This window comes from Alosa alosa, chromosome 16 (assembly GCF_017589495.1).
Source record: "Alosa alosa isolate M-15738 ecotype Scorff River chromosome 16, AALO_Geno_1.1, whole genome shotgun sequence".
Lineage (NCBI taxonomy): Eukaryota > Metazoa > Chordata > Actinopteri > Clupeiformes > Clupeidae > Alosa > Alosa alosa.
The window spans coordinates 32,575,897-32,598,753 of record NC_063204.1 but is presented as its reverse complement, the minus strand read 5'-3'; the positions used below and the strand labels follow the sequence as shown (position 1 = coordinate 32,598,753).

General features: G+C 42.1%; 1 protein-coding gene across 7 annotated transcripts in view; it reads right to left on the bottom strand.

Moving 5' to 3' along the window:
• nphp3 (nephronophthisis 3) overlaps positions 1 to 22,857 on the bottom strand; it is a 165,406-nt gene that overhangs the window by 98,823 nt on the left and 43,726 nt on the right. For 6 of the 7 annotated variants that reach the window (XM_048265979.1, XM_048265984.1, XM_048265981.1 and 3 more), the window contains 3 exons: positions 21,807 to 21,961; positions 11,205 to 11,373; positions 9,789 to 9,863 (listed from right to left, as the gene is read on the bottom strand). In XM_048265979.1, the coding sequence (XP_048121936.1) occupies positions 9,789 to 9,863; positions 11,205 to 11,373; positions 21,807 to 21,961 (399 nt within the window). The remainder of the gene's footprint in view (positions 1 to 9,788; positions 9,864 to 11,204; positions 11,374 to 21,806; positions 21,962 to 22,857) is intronic. The other variant, XM_048265982.1, reaches the window with a different exon arrangement.

Below are 22,857 nucleotides of genomic sequence, written 5' to 3'. Positions count from 1 at the left end.
CAGTGACTGCCGCGAGAGAAGAGGGTTCTGTGTTGCATTCATTTCAGTGACTGACGCGAGAGAAGCGGGGTCTGTGTTGTGTTGCGTTAATTTATTTTCATTGGGCGTGCCCTGCCGTGCCGTCCACATCTCTTCAGCACAGCAGCAGCAATGGCAACTCTTTGTTTAACTTAAGTGGTGTTCAATGGTGTTGGTAAGTAAGCCGAGTTAGGCCTGTAGGCCTAAATCAACATTGAATTAGTTATTGGATGATATTAAAAAGAATCGGAATTATTTGTGGTTGAGCTGGAAATTTCTAGCCTAGAAATCTAGACGCGCCCCTAGCGGCTGCAAATTACATTTGCTGCCAGGGCTAGTCTAGCAACTCTCCGTTGGCTTGTGACCTCCAGAAATCGAAACTTAATCAGGCCAATGAAATCGTGTATAGAGCCGTAGAGACGGTTTGGCTTGAATTCCCTACTTGAAAACAAATAAGATGGATGTTGCTGCTGGCGAACAGTGTGACACGAGTTAAGCTTTTATTAAGGAGGCAAACGTTTGAACTAGCCAACTAGCTCTGCTGGTGGGAAACGCATGGGACTCATAGCGCTGCCGCTGTCCTATTGCGTGCAGAGGGAATTTGAAAGACAACTGATTATCCCGCCCCTCGGTCTGAGCACTGCGAACGGTGAGTGCCCAGACCCTACATTTTAATGTGGGTCTGGCTCGTCAGGCTAGGAAATTTCAACTTGGTGATCAAAAAGTTTTGGATTTCATGTTGACCGCGACTTCAGAGCATTGTTATGTTGTGTCAGTGTAAAGTTAGCTAGCCTAGTCTAACCATTATTTGTCTAAAACCACAGGCTCACGTTAATCTAATGGGCTTTGAGACATCTGTTTTGTCTTGTGACAAAGTCTCCTGGTTCAGTTGTTTCCAGTTTCATAGAAACGAGGGTGTTACATTTGCAGTAGCCTAACTACAAAATCCAACCTAATAACATTAGGCCTACCAAGGCACTGCGTTGATGTTTCTCCATTTCTTGTTCTCTTCACCTATCAGGCAGCCAGTGACGTTGGAAGTGGGGGTGCGGCCACCCCCGAAGCGCACTAAGACATTTTCCTTGTAGACATACCCATGGTTACACTAGGCAGGCAACTGTGCTCTGTTCCCAGAGCATGCTTTCTCTGTCTATGATCTGCAGGCTTATAGTGCCTCCTCGACGAGGAGATTGCTAGTCCTTGGATAATGTGCTGCAATTGAATGGTAGCCTATGGAACCGCGGACCGAAAGAAAAATAAACTAAACATATTCCTGATTAGAAAGTATTTTCATAATTTAGTGTCATCAAATAAAGAGACATGCAATTAGGGGGTAGTGGTGTCAGCGCTCATCCAATCTGTGCGTCTGCTGCGCAAGTGAAAGCGAACCACTGGAGATGGCGTGTGCAACAAACAACGTTATTTAAAACAATGAATGAAGTGGGTCTTGCTGTCCATGAAAACAGCATAGAGACTGGCTAGTCTAATCCAAAAATGAAAATAACAGGTTTTTGAATTGTTTTTCATAAGGGTTATATAGGTTTTCTATATAGGTTTTCAGAACAGACAAGTCACATACAATCCACTTGGCTTTTCAAAATTAGAGCTGCAACAGATGTCACGCAGCTCAGAATTGATTACAAACCGTGTTCATAGACATAAACTGTTTGCTTTTGTTTTAGTAATGATTAAAAAATAATATAAAAAAGTCAGTTTGGGTTTTCGAAACACATATTTGAATGGTAGGCTATGGATACATTACTTGGTTTAAAAAAATTAAACCCTACAGCAAGTAGCCTGTCTTGGTAGGGACGTTTGAATCATGTATATCCGACATCAAATCAACTGAAACACTTCAAAATAAACGTTCAAATAAATCCCAGAGTTCGGTTTCGTTAAGGTTGCATTATTTACCTAATTTACATCTGCATTGGATGACTTTTTTACTGGAAGGGACCGAAATCCTATTTTTAATCGATTTCCTAACGTTCTGGGCCTACCCGTTTGGGCTTACTCCTTTTGAAACAATGAGTGCAGGCATTTTCAGGACTTTCAGGATATTCTCCTCCAGGCCCGCGGTGGGTAATCGGGAGAATCCCCGGTGGGCCGCTTCACTTTTGGGCCGGTCGAGGAAAAAAATATTGACATTTGTCATGTTAGTCTATAAGTAGGCTATACATGTTCCGCATTCTGTGCATGACACCGTTGCCTCTGCATGGGTTGTAGCCTACCATGTGAGGGAGTTCTCCCCTCCCAAAAAAGGGTTGGTTAGGTCCATATAGCCCGTCTTTTCCAAAAGGTTTTCTCAGTCGGGCGGGCCCTACAGTAGCCATAAGCGTCAGGAAGGATGGATGGTAGAAAGAGGCCAGGAGGGACTGAAACGGCCAGGTAGAATGCTGCTAAATGTGCATAGCTTCCAGATTGCAGACAAAAGTGGCAACTGGTAAAGAGAAATAGCATATAGGCAATGATTATTAGCAATGTAATTATTGGGCTAATATTGGACGTTGTAGCGTTGTCAAGCTATTCGCAAGCAACATATTAAATTACTGAAAATACTAGCCTTTTGTATCTGATTCAGAGACTTTGCAGTATGCAAATATTGATCACAAAACTGAAGCTTGATCTGTGTAGGCCTATGCGGTAAAAATTGTAGCCTCTGAACAGCAGACTAACCAGTCGACCATTGAAAATGATGAGCCCTAAATTAGTGATGAGGAGGCCATGACTAAGGGACAAGTAGAGAGGATAAATTAAATATATTTAATGTAAGAAAGAGCAATTATGCTACATGATAAACCTATATGCCTTGTTTGCTCAGAAGAGGGTGTAGTAAAGGATTAGCCTAGGCTAAATCACCAAACAGCCCATGCAAAAAGCATGTAGCCTAAACATTAGTTCAATATGCCTCTTTGTGGAAGCGTGGGATTGGCTACATTTCAAAGGCTTTTTCTTTCTTTCTTTCTTTCTTTCTTTCTTTCTTTCTGTTTTTGTTAACTTGTGGAATAGTGGAATATTTTGTGTTAACTTCTCAGTTGAAGTGAATTATTATATAACCTTTACACATTTGTTGAACCATACTAATAAAAACTACATTAATTTATCCAATTTCCACCACTAAAAAGTGGCCCCACTCCGGCCCTGTTCTCCGCTAAATGAAGTGCATACAAATCGAACCCAGGACCTAGACTATTTCCACCTCTGGGACAGCTTAAAAGAAGAAGTCGAGAGGACTCCTAACTCACAGACCTATTCACAAACCGCTTTTTGTGGCATTTCGCCATGTTTTGAAATCCTATGCAGCTACAGGAGCTTCCAATCGCGAGGAAGCAATTTTGCATTGTAGGCATAACTAACATGCAATAACGCCACCAACAACAACCAAATCTAGGCTACTCATTGTCAACATGTAAATTAAATGTAACGTTATTGTGAATCAAATTAAAATGTTCTCCTCTTTGAAAACGTAGGCATAGTAACAGATTAGTTTAATAATGTTACAAAGATACTGCATCAATCCGTATGTTTCATTAGGGTACTAGGCTATTTGTTTTGCCTTACTCATGATTCATTTAGGCTAGGCCTTTTTATTCAGTTATTCATCATCTTCCGTCCTTGTGTAGCGCACGCATTCTCAGACCTGTCACCTGTCACTCATCATCGTGAGGGAAGTGTTTGGAATCATTCCCGTGTTACAATCATCAGCCAATCAAGGTGGTCACTTCAGTCAAGCTCGTGCATGAGTAATGACGTCATCCATAGCAACGGAGACTCTCTCTTAGTTTAGGAGTTGTCATTTTTCCTTACTAAGGGACCGTTCGGTATTTATGGAAAGGACCACCGGAGGAAAATAGGGAAGGGTCATGTCTTTTTATTCTTTATTGAGGGGAGGGTCACCTAACTTTTTATAGTCTAGGAGGGAGGGTCACCTAACTTTTGTATTCATGGAAACAGCAAAATTTGGGCCGTCGCCCAGGGCCTCGCGTCTGATGGGCCTCGCACCTGGCCAAAGATGACATTAAGCTTTTATTCTTCATTAACACCTATTGTAGCCTAAGCAAAAAGCTTAATGTGGCTTAATGTCCTAAAACAACGATCAGTGATCACCAAATATCTCTCATATTGTTCCTCATAATCACTAAGAACCTTCAAAAATGTAGCATGAAGTTACCTGACGTGACGGCATGTTTTTCTTTAATCTCCTTCACTGACGCCTATGGACAAGGCTTAACATCCCAAAACAACAATCAATGATCATCAAATTTCTCTCTCATATTGCTCCTCATAACCATCTATAAAAAATGTTTTTCTTTTTTTTCTTTTTGAGCACATCCGAATCCCAGGACATAACGCACTGGACCTTATAATAGGCTCGAGATATAATTCCAAAGGGGGCAGATAGGGGCCTACTGCACTTAAAACTTAAAAAGATTGAACAAAGCTTCCCGAACTTTGAAATTGTGATCAGTGACTGGCATTGGGTGAACGAAACGTTTCGAAGTTGAACAGGCTATTAAAAACTATTTGCGCACCTCCATGTCACAGGAGAGACTGGGCTCGCCCTTCTATGAATTGAAAAAGACGTTAGGCTACCTGCAAGCTGGCCTATGATTTCATTGCTGAGTTTGCGGCAAAGTAAGCAAGAAAATGTTTTTTTTTTCTGAGTCAGGATATGGCGAGTCAGTGTCATGCCTACAGACCAGTTTCCATAGTGCACATCTTATCAATAGTTTGAATGTTGTGTGTTTCTGCTCATTGACAAATACCGTTCAGCACAATGATTCATGCCCAATTAATTCCCCCTGTTAAAGTGTTCGCCTTTGTTACACTAATTGGTTTCGTGATGTAGCCTATGATAAACACCATATGGCCAAATATGTGACTTAGCTAATGTTATAGGCTATACAATTTCCCCTCTTAAAGACAAGCTGGTGTAGCTTATTAGACTAGGCTACTATTAAAATGCACTACGGTAGCCTTGGCTATGTGTAAAGTAGGCTATCCCATGATTTCATGCACGTAAGTGATAAGGGCCTAGCATCTGTCAAGTTTGCACAGGGCCTCGCACCCCCTTGCGACGGCCCTGCAGCTCCTTCTTAAGATAGCGAGGAAAAGGTTAAAATAGGCTATGCGATAAACCCGGGAAAAGTTGACAGGTTTGTTTCTGTCCCGGTGATTATTTGTGAAATTGTGCAAACGACAGCCTTTTCAAGGCATTTCAATGAAGGAGCCGTAGCATGCAAGCTCCCAAATTGACCCAGTACAAAAGGCATCAATAAATTCAGTGTCATAGAAAAATTTCTTGCTGACGAGGGAGGGTCACGTCTTTTTTGACTAACGCTCCCAAAACTCCTCCGGTAGCCCCTTAAATAAATAAAGAACAGTCCCTAAGAGTAGGTCTGAAAGACTTTATGAATAACTTAATAAGAGAAACTCCTAGCTTAAATCTTTTATTGCTATTTAGGAGTACTCATAGTGGTAAGATAAAAGGCTTTGTGAATATGGCCCCTGGTTGAATATTACTGATGATATTTCATTGTTATTTAAAGAACATGCAGTGCGCGTAGGGCACCAAAAACATCTTGCTCGTAAAAAAAAATCATCATACTGCATATTGTGGCGGGTCTGTTATTTAGCCTACTTACTGTAGGCTGCGCAAACCACAGGCCTTTATTTTGGGCAAACCGAAGAATTTGATATAAAGCCATGCGCTGACAGTAATCCTCTTGCCCCCGCTACCACAGCTGTGTGAGCACGTCCCTGGATAGTGTGGCATGCTCACGCGTTATGTCTTCTTCTTGCAAACTTGACCTGTAGCGCAACCATTTACGTCTTCATAAAATAACAACTTGCCAGATATGCCTTCATAGCTTAGGGCTTCATTCAGCATTTTGTTCTTCCACTGGAAATTACTCTTATTTGCTGCCTGCTGCATCCTTTCTGTTTTTATTGTTTAGAAAACGTTTGAGGTCTTGAGTTAATGCATTAAACATTGTTTGCTGGTAACCCGCCACAAATAGCCTACAGATTCTTGCGTGTGTACATTCTCTATTCTCTCCAAAATGTGCCCGTTCTATAGGCTGGCCAAGTTCGTAATTCTGCGGCATAAAGCAGATGTATTTGTTTATTGTACAGAAAAATAAAAATAACCTGTCAAGCAGTCAATTGACTACATTGCAGTCAAGAAGTAGGGCAAACGTGGGTCATAGTTGTCTAAGCCTCTATTGCGTAGCCTGTTAAAAATGTCGCTAGATAGTATTAAATCACCAACAACATTGTTTTCTGCAGAAGCCTACCCTAGGCTACAGATTAATTCTGAACAGTTCAGAATTAATCTGAATTAATTCTGAATTAATTCTCTACTGGCTCAATTATCAAAGAGGTGCTTTCTCTTCGTCCTCTGCAAATGAAGCAGGTAGTTCCGTATAGAGACGTTAGAATAAATTAGCGTTTGCAATTGACAACGTTGTGATATGTACACTATCACACTAACTTTGCAAAGTTAACTTGAATGCATCAATTTTGAACAAAGTTGTGTAGGCTACACCGCGCCAGTTGTACAGTAGTCTGCATGAACAGTTCTTGCACAAGACACTGTTTTGATTTGCGTAGGGGAGGTGCGGGAGGAGGTTCATTCTCTTCACAAATCTAAAACATTTTCACTGCCGAATTCAAAACAAAATAACTTAATTATGAGTAGATTATGTATCATTTAATAATGTAGACTAAAGATCTAGCTATTTGGTGAATGCCAGGTGATTGTCTAATTTTATTCCAATTTTGCAATGATCATGGAGGATAGCCTGGTTAACACCAGACCACTTCTCAAATCTCAATTGCTAACAGATTCATCTGGGTTCTCCCAGGCTACATGGAGGATGTTCTGATGAAGAATCTGTTGTCACCATCATTACCACAGCCAATTCAGCCAAGTTCATATTGAACTATTGAAAAAATTAACTTCAAGATGGTCATGCATTTAAAGAATCACAAGTGGTTAAAAGTATTTCATGTTCATATTTCCAATGTAGTGGAGTCAGAAGTACAGTATTTGTCTTTCAAATGCAGCGGATTCATTTCAATCGGATTAAAATAAAAATGTCCATGCAAAGGTGGCTATTGATTCCAATGGGAAAGACAGCTAGATGCTAGTCACACGTTACATATTGATTCACAGGACATTCAATCCTTTTAACTAACACAATGGTTATGAAGAAATGTGTATATGTAACTGACTCATGCCGAAACTGTGTACACTACCAACCTAATTCGTTTCCAATACCCCAGTGTTGAGAGGACAAATTTAGCCCCTAGCTAACACTTACCATAATCTCGATGTAAAACGGTTAGCTTGCTAGCTAGCTATCTAACAGTGGAACTTCAGTAGCCTACGACATAAGCTTAGCTATCTCACCTAGTTGTAGGAAATATGTAAGTGATGGAATTAGAATGAATCCCATGAACAAAAAGATAACTCTTACACCAACCTTATTTTGTGCATTTTATTCACGTTTGTTCAACGATTTAGTAAGTATAAATCCTGTTCCCTGCCCACTTCGATGCAGCTCCATAGGTTTCCATTATATCCACGTAACGTAATTGCCCTAAAAGGAGGTGGTGGGTGGGAATATTGAAATGTTTCGGCTTGTGATGTCAAAAGCCTTGCCGATTTTGACCAGCTCACCCTGGAGGCTAAAGGCAGGATACATCCAGAAACCCTTAGCTCACTAAAAACAGCATGGATGTTTTTTTTTTCCAAGTTTGTATGTGTGTGGAAGCACCAGAGACACACAATAACACATCAAATCCCAGAAAAAGTGATTTTTTCATAATATGGGCACTTTAAAGTCGACACGTCGAGATTAAAGTAGATATAATATTTCAACTTTATTCACGAAATGTCGAGTTTAATGTCGACATGTCGACTTTAAAGTCAACATGTCGAGTTTAATCTTGCCATGGTAAAAATATTTTTTCTCTTCATGTGTGGCCCTAATACTCCGTCGTAATTTTCTTTATACTGTCACAATGTCTGTTGACGGCACAGACTTTGAAACATATCCACTCCCTTGCAATCGACATCTTCCACACACAATAATGTGTAACTTTGTAGTTTTGAAATATGCCACTTAGAAAATAGTGCTGCCTTGTGCACTGTTCATTAGAAAATATGTACAGAGTAAACTGTCATATTGACAACAAGACAAAATAGTTTGACAATCTTGACATAAACAATAGGGTAAGGACTTGTCATTTTGATTGGCAATCTTGTAAACAACAGTTTTAAATGCAGTTGTTTAGTCAGTTCCAAAGAAATACACATCCATGCTTGCATTATTTCCATGCATTAGCGATTGTATTTGCATGTCTGGATTTTACGGACATTGGAAATAGGCTTCAATGGCGGACTGCATGGTGGCAGAATACTTTAAGCACTAAGGCCTATATGTTTTTATTTGTTCTACCTGTATATGTGGCTACTGGATCAGTGTCTATTATAGGCTTATATTTAAATTTAATTGCTAATAAAGTATGATGTGTGCTGAAGAAGACATCAATTTTGGTTGTTTATTACATTATGCACCATATTAAAAAAAGTCTTTGCATCAGTCAGCATCAACAAAGTTACAGTTCAAACGTAACTTTGGTACAAAATGAAAACGAGATTTCCCCCCAAAAAAGTCAGGCCATGTGAGTGGAGAAAGTGATGGAGAATGCCGAGTGTGGGAAACGTGGAGGACAGACGAATTTAAAATAACATTCACCGTGCTTTCTGTAATAAACATGTTTCTTCTTCAATAGTACCATGGCTTTATTTCTTCATTCAGAGCTAATGACCATCAGTCAGCCTTTGCGTAAAGAAATGGGCTTTACATTTGAACAAGTGAACATTTGAACAGTTTCACAACTCCTATATATGACCTATATTAATTTTGAGTAAAATACACATTGTTATGCTGTTTTTATCAATGAAGACGTAACTTTCGGTTGGTTATTATATAATGCACCATATTATTACATTTTCATATTGTTTTTTCTTTGCAACACCTGCATTTTGTAATAACAGCCGCAAAATATGTAATAACAACATGGTCAAATGTATTACATATTGCATTCAATCAGTTTATTACAAAATGCGGTAAATTATTATAAAATGCGGCAGTTATTACATAATTAAGTGATATGTGTGTTTGGTCAAGTTATTACATAATGCAGTGTTACAGGGATGCCTTTGAAGTTTCAAGAGAACCCATGGCAAACACTGGAGAAATTAAGCCTTGACAAATTATGTGCGCACCCTCTTGGCAAACTTCAATTGCACCCGGGTTGTCATTCTGTCTACTTTCCCCTCCAACTTTCTATCAAGGAACATTGATCTTGGACTGCAATGAAGTTGAAAACTATAAATTTGCCTTCTTTAGGCAGACCATTAAATGCCAAAACAGGAGAAGCTGTAACTCTGATCAAAGTCCTGAAATTGCTTAATGTTTTTTTTATTTATTTATATATATATATATATATATAAATAATATAATATATATATTTTTTTTTTTTATTCTCATATAATATAATATAATATAATATATATATATATATATATATATATATATATATATATATATATATATATATATATATATATTATATTATATTATATGAGAATAAAAAAACTAAGCCCATATTCTTTTGTCAGATGCTCTCAGAATTTGCTCTTCAATACACAGTAAGGGCACTGTTAAGAAATGTCAAGGTTTTAACACAGCTCACACCTGCTTAATTATTTCGTCCAGCTGATGGTAGATCAGAGCAGCGCCATCCTCTGGAGATCCAGTATGGTCCACTACCTTAATACAAAATTGTCATAATGTATTAAGATTTTACAGACTGCACAGAATATTCCATTTTTTTCAGACTGGATGCTTTTGGTGTGGTTATGCTACATGGCAGAGATAAAATATAGCCACCACTGTAATCAGGAGAAATAGCACTTTAAATGGTATAAAATGTAATTAATAAGTTTGAAGGGAACACACATCATTTTTAAAACTCATGAAGATGAGTCTTGCTGGGGGCTAATCTATTGAGGAATAGCTGTTTTAGCTGGAAACACCAAAAGCTCAGTTTTTAAGAATCTGCTGGGAAACGCTATCTGCAACATCATTCAGTATGACCGGTTCGGTGGTGGGTCACTTGTAGTCTGGGGAGGCATATCCTTGAAAGGGCGCACAAACCTCTACAGGCAAGACAACGGCACCCTCACTGCTTTAAGGTATCGGGATGAAATCTTCAGACCCATTGTCTGACCCTGTACTGGTGCAGTGGGCCCTGGGTTCCTCCTGGTGCACAACAATGGCTGGCCACATGTGGTGAGAGTGAGCAGGCAGTTCCTGGAGGATGAAGGAATTGGTACCATTGACTGTACCACACACTCCCCTGACTTAAATCCAATAGAACACCTCTGGGAAATTTTGTTTTGCTCCTTCCAACACCGCCAGGTTTCATCACAGACTAATAGAGAGCTCAGTGATGGCCGTGTCCACATCTGGGAGCAGATCCCCCAGGACACCATCGCCATCTCATTAGGAGCATGCCTCAACGTCATCAAGCATGTGGGGGCCATATGAAATGTCATATGAATACCATTTTGAGTTGCTGCGATGAAATTTTAGGCAAAATGGACTAGCCTGCCACATCATTTTTTCACTTTGATTTTCAGGGGTCTTTGAACTCAGCCCTCTCTAGGTTGATAATTTCCAAAAAAACATGTGCCATCCTTTCATTCCTAACACATTACCCAGTCCATATGTGTATAGATATCCAGCAGTATTTTAACACAAAACACTGCTGGCTCAATCAAAGATTATTTACCAGGAATAAAATGATATTCAACTCAGGCCTGGCCCTCCTAAAGTCCACCACCAGTCTAGTTCCCTAGTTTTAGCCACATTTAAGACAAGGTGGTTGCTCCCACACCATGTCAGAAAGCAGTCCACCAGTTGCCTGTTCTTCGCCTCGTCTCCACCACTGACAACCCGCAACTGCAGAATCTGAGAATTTCTGCGGGTGACATGACATTTTCCTGGAAGCCTGAGGTGTTCAGTGTGAAGAGGAAAGGCACAGTCAGACAGCACAGTCCCCTGTGGTTATGGATTATTATACTGTGATATTATGATTATTGCAATTACCTTGATCTTTGCATTTTTGTCTGCTTTATTGATCCTTTCCAGCAGTTCTCTGGTCGTCCCACTGATGCCAACCTTCCCCTCCGCTGTTCGAAGATACAACAGGAGAGGCCTGGAGTCTGGGGTCTTGACAAAGGCCTCCTCTGTGTCCTCTACCACATAGCTACAGAGACTAACAGACAGGTAAAAAAAAAGTATATGTTGGCACTTTACAGTTATACTTACAATACTTTGGTTTGTCTGTAGAAACCCTCACCACACTACCACAGACGTGTAATTATATTTTGAGTAGTGTTAATTTCTTCAGATGAGACGAGAGAAAATATGTTCGTCAACGACCTTTTTTTCATGACGTAAGACGCGACGATGACGAGACTGCACTTATGTCCTGACTAAGACTATCTTAAGATGCATTATTGTTGATGAAAAAAGAAGAGACTAAAATGTTTTGCATTAAATAAAAACTAAGATAAAATCTCTGTTCATTTTCGTCTACAAAATGAGAAGACAGAATATCTAGCCATTACCAGGGTTCGTACGGGTGCTTGAAATCCTTGAAAATGCTTGAATTTTAATGTTGCGTTTTCAAGGTTTGAAAAGTGCTTGCATTTCGGATAAAGTGCTTGAAAATGCTTAAAATTGTAAGTGTATTTCTTTTGACACAAATAACTATCTGACGGAATAGTTAGCTTAGCCCTTACAAGCCCGACCGTTCTAATTTCGTTAAAATTTTAACGATGACCAATCATCTAATATCTCAGCTGTCCAATGACTGATTTTATTTCTGAAATCTTCCCCGTAATGCTGACAACATAAGCTTCAATTTGATATGATTGGTTAAAAGGGGTTTATGGCGCCAAATGTTTTGGATACTTGAAGATGAGTCGTGAAAAAAACTTTTCACTTCAGTCGTACATTTTAACATGGACCGCCAGATGCCACCTGCACTTCGTTGGAGTTTACCTCGACTGGAAACCACACAGCTGGATAAACTGAGGTAATATATATTTTACATCGTTTCTAGTTATGGTTAATCTTAATTTGTAGTCATAAAATCATGTTATTTGACAGTAATATGCTTTCTCATCAGCGTCAACATTATGGCATAGCGGGGGCTAAGTGCATCGTCATGTAACTTTAGCTAGCTGCATTACTCTGAACTGTTTGCAGTATTCTCGTTTGCTTTTTATATCAGTTATTTTCATTTGACAATTTCATTTAAAACCTGTTAGTATATAACCTGTAAGTAAGTTTGTTTTCTAGTACCAATTTGCTTGTTAGGTAAGCATTATATTGGCAAGTCAGTATAGCATACCAAAGCTGAATAAATCAATGGGCCCCAGCGTTTCTAAGTTCGCGTTCTCTTACATGAAATAAGTTGAGCGATATTTTTACTCCTCTCAATACGTAGTTGTAGAAAACAAGATGTGAAATCACGGTTCTGTCAGAAATGTAGTGCTAATTAACGTGTTGCCTCTCATCGGGGTTGTTACCTCGCTAGGCAGTTTGTAGTGAACTGTTTTACCTTGCTTCTAAGTGACAAACATCAGACGTGCTTGTCTCAACATTTTCTAAGATGGCATGACTTGATATTCTACTCTTCTCAATATGTAGTTTTATAGAAAACATGATGTGAAATCACATATTATGTCAGAAATGTCATTATTGCATTTAAGCAGTTAGTTACTAGGTGAAATGTAATCTGTCTTTATCTTAATGCCAGCCAGGCAATCAGATTTAGGGTAGCTAAACCCATGTGTAATAAAATGACTTTTCATACTTCTTAATATTTTTGAGTTACTCAAAATGCTTCAATAGTTTAGGCTACCTCTTCTTGTGTATGTATGTGCACACACGCACACATCTGTAGTTTTGTGATTTTATTTTTTTAATTAATAAATGTATTACATTTGTACGATTTTACTGTTGTTTCAGATGGAGGATGACAAGACCTACACAGACCTCCTTGCAGGCCTGAAGAGGTGGCTGACTGCTGATGAGCTTGCGCTCACAATGTTGAAGACCATGTGAGGATGGAGGAAGAAGGTATAGATTTAGGTGGCGTGCGTAGGGTGGTGTAGACTGCCACTAAAACACTGTGAAATAGACTTATGTTGATTTTTATGTTGTTGTCCCAGGCATATGTGGTTTTACCAACCGGAACGGGTGGGAGGTTGTGCTTAGTAGGCGTTGTATGCAAACACACAGTGCAGGGGCATGGGACGAAGAGACCCCAGAAGAGTTTCACAGTTTTCTGGGATTGATCATTGACATGGGACTTCACTTCCCTCCCTAATATCCATTGCTACTGGGGAACCAAGTCTCTGAAGGGATCAGGGAGCGTTGACCAAATGAGAAATACATATTGTGTACACTTTTTCTCCATTGACATTGCCGTTTCAGTAGTTTCTTATTATTTCAAGTTTGGCAATGCAGAATCTGGTGTTGAACCTAGGTTTGGTAGCTACAGCCAAAAAGATTTTGGCTTAAAATCTATCACAACAGCTGGCAGGCATTTCCGTCAAAATTTCAGCCTCGCCTTCAGCTGCTCCAACTACTACTCTGTCATCTTTTCATCAAGTACATATTCCTGTACAGCAGGAGCCAAAGAAAAATTGTTGGCTTTGTTATAAAAACAATACATAATAATACTAAAGTAGCTTGTATGGCCTGGAGTTTAGCGGTAGGTGAATGCTTTTTTGGTAAACAAAATTGCTGTCAGATTTGGCATTCTACAGAAGGGGATGCGTTTCGTTATGAGTCATAGGTCCTCTGTGTTTAACCTTCAGGTTCCCCACCCCACCTTTCCCTATCCTCCTCTGTGTGTGTGTGTGTGTGTGTGTGTGTGTGTGTGTGTGTGTGTGTGAGTTTGTGTTTATATGTGTGTGTATGTGTTTATTCTCAACAGACTTGTTCTATGTAATCCACTTTCAAATGTTTAGAAACATTGATTTTTGAGTGATGTTGAAGTTGATTGTATTCCTAGCTTTTCATAAATAATACATTTTATAGATGTATATCATTTTCATATTACACTAATTTATATAAGGAAGTTGTATCTGTTGAATCAAATGTATTCTATGTCTCTTCAGAATTGATCTTCAATAAATATACAGTATACTTACTTCCTGTATTACTGGTAAGGTACATGTTTTTCTTTTATATATCATTATTGTTGACTGTAGCATTTGCTTATATACAAATAAATGGTTTATTCTTATGGACCAAATAAATCTAAACCATTGTGTCTGACTTCATTATTAGTTTTTATGCATACTTTTATGTTTTTGGTGAGAAAGAGAATGTGATTTCTGTCAACATTCTAAAATCCCGTTTCCTGCATTATTTTACACTTATCACTTAATTTATCATAACTTTTGAAAGGTTAATGATATTCCAATTCAGTCTTTTTTGTTAAATAGCCCACAACTTGCTGAACATGTCATACACTCTATATTTTTCTCCATCTCGTATAGAAATATGATGAAAATTCATTTTTATGCGAATGAAATTAAATTTTTAACAATTTCGGTATACATTTGGAGAGGATTTTCAAAGACTGTTCATTACTATATCAACATTACCATATGTATTTTACATCATTTGATAGAACTGACCCTTCTGATTACAATGGTATGTATATCCCATTGATGGTATGTATTATACTCAAGAAATAAGGTTTTTTGTGTAAGGAGGTCATCCAGCACCAAAAATGGAATGTTCGGCACAAGCACGAAAGGGTTAGCCTATTAGATGCAGAAAGTCGGAGAGTTTAAAAATATGAAAACTTCTCCACCATGGTCCTCGTTTGCGCCTCTGCGTGTGTGACTGATCTGCCCAGTCTATGGATCTGCCAGTCTGTTTTCATGCCTGACAACGCCCCCCTGCACACAGTCGGAGATGACCATCAACATGAAGTGAGGTTGCCGTTTTAATGAGCGTTGGTTAGAAAACCGCTATTTCGGACTGCTGAACAGAAATCATGGATCATACAGATGCATTGCTAGCTAGTTCGCCATTAAAGCGAACATATTGTAGTGAACTGAGCCTAGCTGGTTATGTGTGTGTGTGTAATGTTGATTTTAGTGAAAGTATTTATTTGCGTTTACCTTGTCATGTATGTGTTAGCTTGTGTAGTTTTTCTTTATTTTGTACCTCATGTATTTACCCCATGTATTGTATGTGACTACCCTGTTTGTGTATCGTGCTTGTTTGATTGACCTCCCTTGTGTTACCTGTGTAATGGTGTTCGTGTGTTTTAAGTGTTGGTTCAATAAAAACCCTTCAAAGACAACTTTGCAGTTTGTTACATTGGTGTTAGAAGTGGGATGTCGACCCCTACTGGACGGGAACCGGCCGGTCCCTGGTGTGACAGCGGCGGCAGAAGGGAGCGCCCCAGCGTAAAGTTGCCCCACTACAATGGCGAAAGGCCGCTGGCGACATACCTGGTGCAGGTCCGGCTAGCAGCCGAGCTGAATGGCTGGTCGGCGGAGAGAACGGGCGTACAGGTGGCGTTGGCTCTGGAGGGGGAAGCGCTACAAGTATTAGAAGACCTGCCACCGGCGGAGCAAGCAAGCTGGACCGCAATGGAAGCAGCTCTGCAACGGCGATTCGGCCAGAGAATCTTCAACAGCGATGCCCGAAAACAACTCGCTTCCAGACGGCGACACAAGGACGAGAGACTGGGCAAGTTCGCGGCTGACCTGCAGCTGTATGCCCAGTGGGGATACCCAACGTACAGCCAGAGTCTACATGAAGAGATGGCACTGGAAGTGTTTGTGTGAGGCATCCACCCAGAGCGGCTGAAAGAACACCTTCGCCTGAGCAGCCCCAGCTCGCTGTCCGCGGCCCTCACGGAAGCCGAACGGGTGGAAAACATCTTCCGCACAACGGAGTCGAGGCATTGCGTACGCCAGACATTGATGGAGGAAGACTGGGAGGAACTGGAGGTGACGCGGCAGACCACGGCACAGCCACCACAACGCCGCCCAGCGGAGACGGATGCCAACGGTGTGGCGAGCCGGGACACATCGCGTGGTACTGCCCAGCCCCGGCACCCCTCACGCTCGCGCCCCAGTTACTAGAAGAAGGTGGCACAGCAGGAGGGGCTATGGATTGCATACGGCTGGGCCGGCTCGGCCAAACCAGAGGACTGTATGTGGACTGTACGCTAGACGGGACCCAGAGGCTGGGAAGAGACAAAAAACCGCATCACAACAGTTACCGGAGAGCGAGCGGAACTGTATGGACAAAAAGTGGTGTGCGCGTGCATCAACGGTGAGACGGCGAGCCGCCGGCTTTGGGTGGCTAGCATTCAGGATGATTGCATTCTCGGCCTGGACGTGCTAGAGAAATGGGGGGCTGTGTTGGATTTCCCGGTTCACACTATACTTGGGGACGAGCAGCGTAGTGTTGCATACGGCGGGGAAAACAGAACATGAAGTGCGGAGAGCTGGCGCGACTAAGGACCCTCCAACTCGCTCCACACAAGCCCACAGAAAGCAAACACGCAAAGAGTGCTCGTCATCCAAGACTCCGCCCCTCCCGACACAAGCCCGCAAAACTCAAGCCCGCGAAAACAACAGGTCTCATCCAGGTCCGCTTGCTGAGTCCGCCACTGATCAGCTCACGCCCACCAGGGAGGAGCCAAGAGAGCGGGTTGAGCAAACACAACTCTCTGCTTAGAGAGTGCAGCCCTCTGTAGAGACAAGGCAAGCCGTAAATGAACTCTGCACTCTGTAGCTGTAGCTGTGAGGGGCTGAGTGAAGCACAGGGTAGCCAGGTGTGGAGGCTACTAGCAGCGTACACCGACATCTTGGCAGCAAGAGATGAGGACTGCACCTGAACGAGCCTGGTCCAACACGATATCGACACCGGTAATGCCCGGCCCATCCGACTTCAACCTCACCGCTTGCCGTTCGCCAAACGACAAGCAGCTGAAGAAAAGATCAAGGAGATGGCCGCGGCAGGAGTAATAGACCCAAGCAGTAGTCCCTGGGCTGTGCCAGCTGTACTCGTCCGGAAGAAGGACGGCTCGTGGCGGTTCTGTGTTGACTACAGGCGGCTCAACCAGGTAACCCGGAAAGACTCCTACCCCCTCCTCCGCATTGATGATGCGCTGGACAGCATTACCGGCTCCTGTTGGTTTAGCTCGCTGGACTTGCGCAGCAGCTACTGGCAGATTGAGCTAGCCCCGGAAGCTCGGCCGAAGACAGCGTTCACCATCGGGCAAGGGCAGTTCCTGGTACTTCCGTTCGGCCTATGCAACGGTCTAGCGAACTTCGAGCGGCTGATGGAGCGTGTCCTGGCAGGCATTTCACCAACATGCTGCGTGGTTTACCTGGACGACATCCTGTGTCATGCGACAGACTTCACCGGTGCCATAAGAAATCTGGAGAAGGTGTTCGACGTCATACGGGGTGCTGGGCTCAAACTGCATCTGAAAAAGTGTCACCTGTTCCGGAGGCAAACCAGGTTCCTGGGCCATGTCGTGGGGGCTGCTAGCCTGACGAGCCAGACCCACATTAAAATGTAGGGTCTGGGCACTCACCGTTCGCAGTGCTCAGTCCGAGGGGCGGAATAATCAGTTGTCTTTCAAATTCTCTCTGCACGCAATAGGACAGCGGCAGCGCTATGAGTCCCATCGTTTCCCACCAGCGGAGCTAGTTGGCTAGTTCAAACGTTTGCCAACAATAAAAAGCTTAACTTCGTGTCACACTGTTAAGCCAACAGCAACATCCATCTTATTTGTTTTCAAGTAGCAGGGAATTCAAGCCAAACCGTTGCAACTCTGCCATCAATCATTATGTTAGGCCCACCCCTAGCGACTCTATACGATTTCATTGGCCTGATTAAGTTTCGATTTCTGGAGGTCACAAGCCAACGGAGAGTTGCTAGACTAGCCCTGGCAGCAAATGTAAATGTAATTTGCTGCCGCTAGGGGCGCGTCTAGATTTCTAGGCTAGGGGGCTGCCGGAGTCGCCACCGACCCAGCTAAGGTGGAGACGGTGAGATGTTGGCCTGTTCCAGGCGAAGGTGCTGAGCTACAGAGCTTCCTGGGCCTGGCGTCATATTACCGGCGCAGGTGGTCGCATACTTCAGCCGCTCACTGGACCGAGCAGAGAAGAATTACTGCGTGACCCGCAGAGAACCGTTGGCTGTGGGGGTGGCAGTGCGCCATATCCGAACCTACCTCTACGGCAAACGGTTCCTGGTGAGAACGGACCACGCGTCGCTGACCTGGCTGCTGAACTTCAAAGAACCAGAGGGCCAGCTGGCTCGCGGCGCTCCAGGATTAGACATGGAGATTTGACACCGGGCGGGCCGCCTTCATGGCAACGCGGACGCCCTGTCCGCCGGTGGACGTGATGTCAAGGGAGGAGATCCGGAAGGCGCAATCGGAGGACGCCACACTCAGCCGAGTGTGGTCATGGATCGAAGCCGGTCAGCGACCGCCATGGACTGACGCATCAGCACTCGATCCAGAGACCAAAGCGATTTATTCACAGTGGCTGGGAATAGTAGCACGTCAAGGACTGTAGACACTGGCGAGCTCGCAATAGACAATCTAACATTTTCCAGTTGCTGGTTCCTGCTGGATTATGAGCCTGTGTACTGGAACATGTACATGGGGCAGTGGGGGCGGCTCATTTTGGCATTGCAAAGACTCTTCATCGGCTGAGAAGCCACTTCTATTGGCTGAGATGCAGGCTGGACGTTGAACTCCATTTTCACTGCTGTGACGCCTGCACAGCAAAGAAGGGCCCCACGCGAAGCTCGCACGCTCCGCTGCAGCAATACGCAGTCAGGGCTCCCATGGAGCGGGTAGACGTTGATGTCATGGGCCCACTGCCAGTCACAGAGCGGGGAAATCACTACATGCTCGTAGCCATGGACTATTTCACTAATTGGCCAGAGGCGTATGCAGTGCCAGATCAGAGCGCCCAGACGACAGTGGACAGACTGGTCACTGAGATGTTCTGCCGGTTCGGGGCACCGGAAGAGCTCCACAGCGACCTAGGGCGGAATTTCGAGGCGGAGGTGTTCGCTGAGGTTTGCCAGCGCATGGGCATCCGGAAAACGAGAACGAAACCTTTGCATCCACAAAGCAATGGGCCAGTGGAACAGTTTAATCGGACGCTGGCAGTACAGCTGGCCATATTGGCCGACCGCCGACAAAAGGACTGGGACTTACACTTGCCCAGAGTTACATACCCATAAGTTGAAGCTTCTCTCATACATACGAATTAACATCCCCCAGAATGTCCATACGAAAATGTTCAGCAAGTAATGTCAACTATTGAACTAGTTGCATTGATGAGGCAAAGTTTGCTAGCAAGTAAGCTAATATGGAAAGTTTGCAAGCAAGTTAGCTAAGATGAAACGTTTGGAGAATGTGTTGCGTTTGGGCGCATATCGCCATCTAGCGTGGCGGAGTAAAACATTAATACTTGGGTCTACGTCTACGAAGATCATGACAGCGGTCCAGTCAAATCTTTTACTGTCTATGGTCAAATCCCAGCCGAGCTATAACTGTAGCTCGACTTACCTGTGCATGTAAACATACTGACTGACAAAAAATCAGAATAAGTAATTATAACAGACGAGTAGCCCTGTGGACACACAATATTGTTGGAAAATTGAGATATGTATTTGACTGAAATCGTAATCGGAAATAATTTGTTTTATAAAAAAAGACGTAAAATGTTTTGACTAAAAAGATACCTTTAGTTTTCTTTTGACTAAAACTAGACAAAAATGACGAGACTTTTAGTCGACTAAAACTTGACTAACAAAAATTATATTTGAATGACTAAATATGACAAAGACTAAAAAGGACATTTCGTCACAAGACTAAGACTAAATTAAAAATAGGTGACAAAATTAACTAGGGCTGCACAATTAATCAAATTTTAATCACGATCACAATTTTGGCTTCCCATGATCAAGTTTGAGAGATCGTGCGATATTAAAAATGTGCGCTCTACCCATAGAACTCTCCGCTACAAAACAAATCAAGCATTCCTTAAACCTGTCTGACCATGCGCCTGCATGTAGCCTTCTAAAAACAGCTGTTCCCTGCACTGCTCAGCCTGAAGTTTCCTGGATGCACTATGGTCTAGTAGCATTATGTTAAAAGACTATATAAAAAAAACTGTCAAAAATCAAATGTGTGTCACAGCAGAAGGCGAAGAGCTTCGAAGTGGATCATCTGTTGTTTGGATTCGGATGTCAGGCAAGTGAAGTTAACCAGGAACAAGTCATAAGCAAAGCAGGGCTCTCAACTCACACCGTGAAACACATATATCACACAACGTCACGCCACACAGGTTAACTTTTAGTCCTTGTTTGCTTCCTCCGAGGCTATAATAATAAGAGTTGAGCTGGATTTTGTTTAAGGCCTATGTAATTTACAGACTACATGTGTGCAACCTACGATGCGTTTCAAGACACAACAGTCAAAACGAATTAGCAATAATTCAAATGTAGCCTACGCATCAGTGTTTTAGGTTAGGCCACTTCAACCTTCAACCACTTCAAATAACCAAATGACTAAACTCATGGACGAGAAGCAGAGCCGGAGTGGCTAATCGGGAGCTTTGGGAGGATTCCCGGTGGGCCATTAAAGTTTTGGGCCAGTCTGAATATTGTGAGCTTAAATACAGTAGGCTATTGTTTTTAATGCTCATTTGCTCTCGTGGCACTTAAGCAGCTGAGCTGTGCGGTTGCAGCCCTTCAATAGCAGTCTCCCAAAATTATACAAAGTAGCACGCACAAAATTAGATTCGCAACCAAATCTATATTCGCAGTAATTTAGGGTAGGAAATGTAGGGGGAAAATTTGGGTGAGCCAGAGATTTTTCCCTGACAAAAACTTTCCATGACTACTATATAATGAATGGCACAATATACCGACCAATGATTTCAAGAGAAGCCATGAAGCGTTCAAGAATATTTTACTTTTTTAGAGCAGGAGAGGAATAAATGGGCATTAAACAAAGTTGGGCTACTCAAGCAAGCAGTAAAGCTTATAACCAGATAAAGGCTCACACCAATCTGCGTGAAATATTTGTATTAATGTATTTTGGCAAGTAAATTTTAAAAACAAAATTCCCTGATATTCCATGACTTTGCCCTAAAAATTATAAAATTCCCTGACTTTCCATGTCTGAAATAGACTTTCCAAAATTCCATGATATTCCAGAAATTCAATGACCTGTGGGAACACTGATGTTGTCACTAAAATTAATGAATAATCGTGATCTCAATATTGATCAAAATTGATTATCATTTTGGCCATAATCATGCAGCCCTAAAATTAACACTAATTTTGAGCATTGTTAGTTGTATAAAATAGCGATGTGGCACCTTGCCTGGTTAGCATCACTGCAAGCCCATTCATTGATCATGGAAATCGTAGGTCATGGTTTAAATGGCAACACCAATGAGCCATTTCCTGAATCCCACATTATTTTCCCACATGCACAACAGTAAGTACCGAGGACAAAATAAAACCTCCAGAGATTTAAAAAATAAATCTTTAGTGAGACCAGTTCCTTATTATGTTTCAGGCGGCATTAAATTCAGCCATTTCATCACAACTAACCTGTTAACAGAGGGTTTAAGTAGTAACACACACATTGAGCTCCTCTCCATCTCTCGTTGGCGTTCTGCAGCACTTGCTGTGTTTTCAGGAAAATACACATTCAGATAGAAGTGGCCCATGCGCTCACAAAGCCTCTGCAATTTGGGGGAATATATCTGCAATAAAGAGAGGAAAACATTAATTAGATAACCACTATGTCTCTGTTTGATGCACATTCTGTTAATAAAAACTTAATGACTTTGTGGCCATAATACCAGTAACCACCAAGAGAAAAACATTTAGGCACAATCTAGCCAATTGGATCTGGGGCTCGTTTCTAGAAAGCGTCGTTTGCTAACTTGCGTCGCAACCTTGGTAGTTCGCTCCATCGTTCTTGGATTTGGTGTTTCTAGAAAAGGAAGTTCGAACTCTCAATCGCAAACAAGGACGCAAAGTTGAACCACTGCCCCTGGGCAGTCGCACTTGTGTTGTTCCTTGGTAGTTCCAGTTGGTGTCCGGAGCGCCTAACCACAAATCACAACCGCCTAACTAAAAATTACGAAGTGGATGTTTATCTTGTGACTTAATGATTGATCTATCCTGTAGCTTAATTTTGATTAAGAGACTGACTCCCCTACTTGGCTCATTCTTGCTATTTATGTTAATTCAAGTATTGCCTTGCTTTTTGATAGGCTAGTAATTATAATCCGCACAGACTCTTTAAATCAGCACAGTGATAAATGGTATAGTGGCTAAAGCAGGTGACTTGTTATCCCAGCGTTGTAGGTTCGATGTTCTTATGATGTGAGATTGTCCTCTTGCTTCTAGCTACCTGCAGGTGAACTAGTGTGACACGTAGATTCAATTGTTTTTGACTGATGTCTTGGTCTCTCGATGTAGAGTAACTAAATGTATGGTAAAAACTATTGTTGCGTCTCATAGGCCTACTCTTACTCAGAGGTGAAAAGAAGAGGTTGCGAACTCCGGCCGAGCGCGCAGTGCACCGACGCGCTACCGTTAAGCCACGAAACAGTTGTTAAATTTTGCGATACCCAGAAATTTGTCCAGGCTA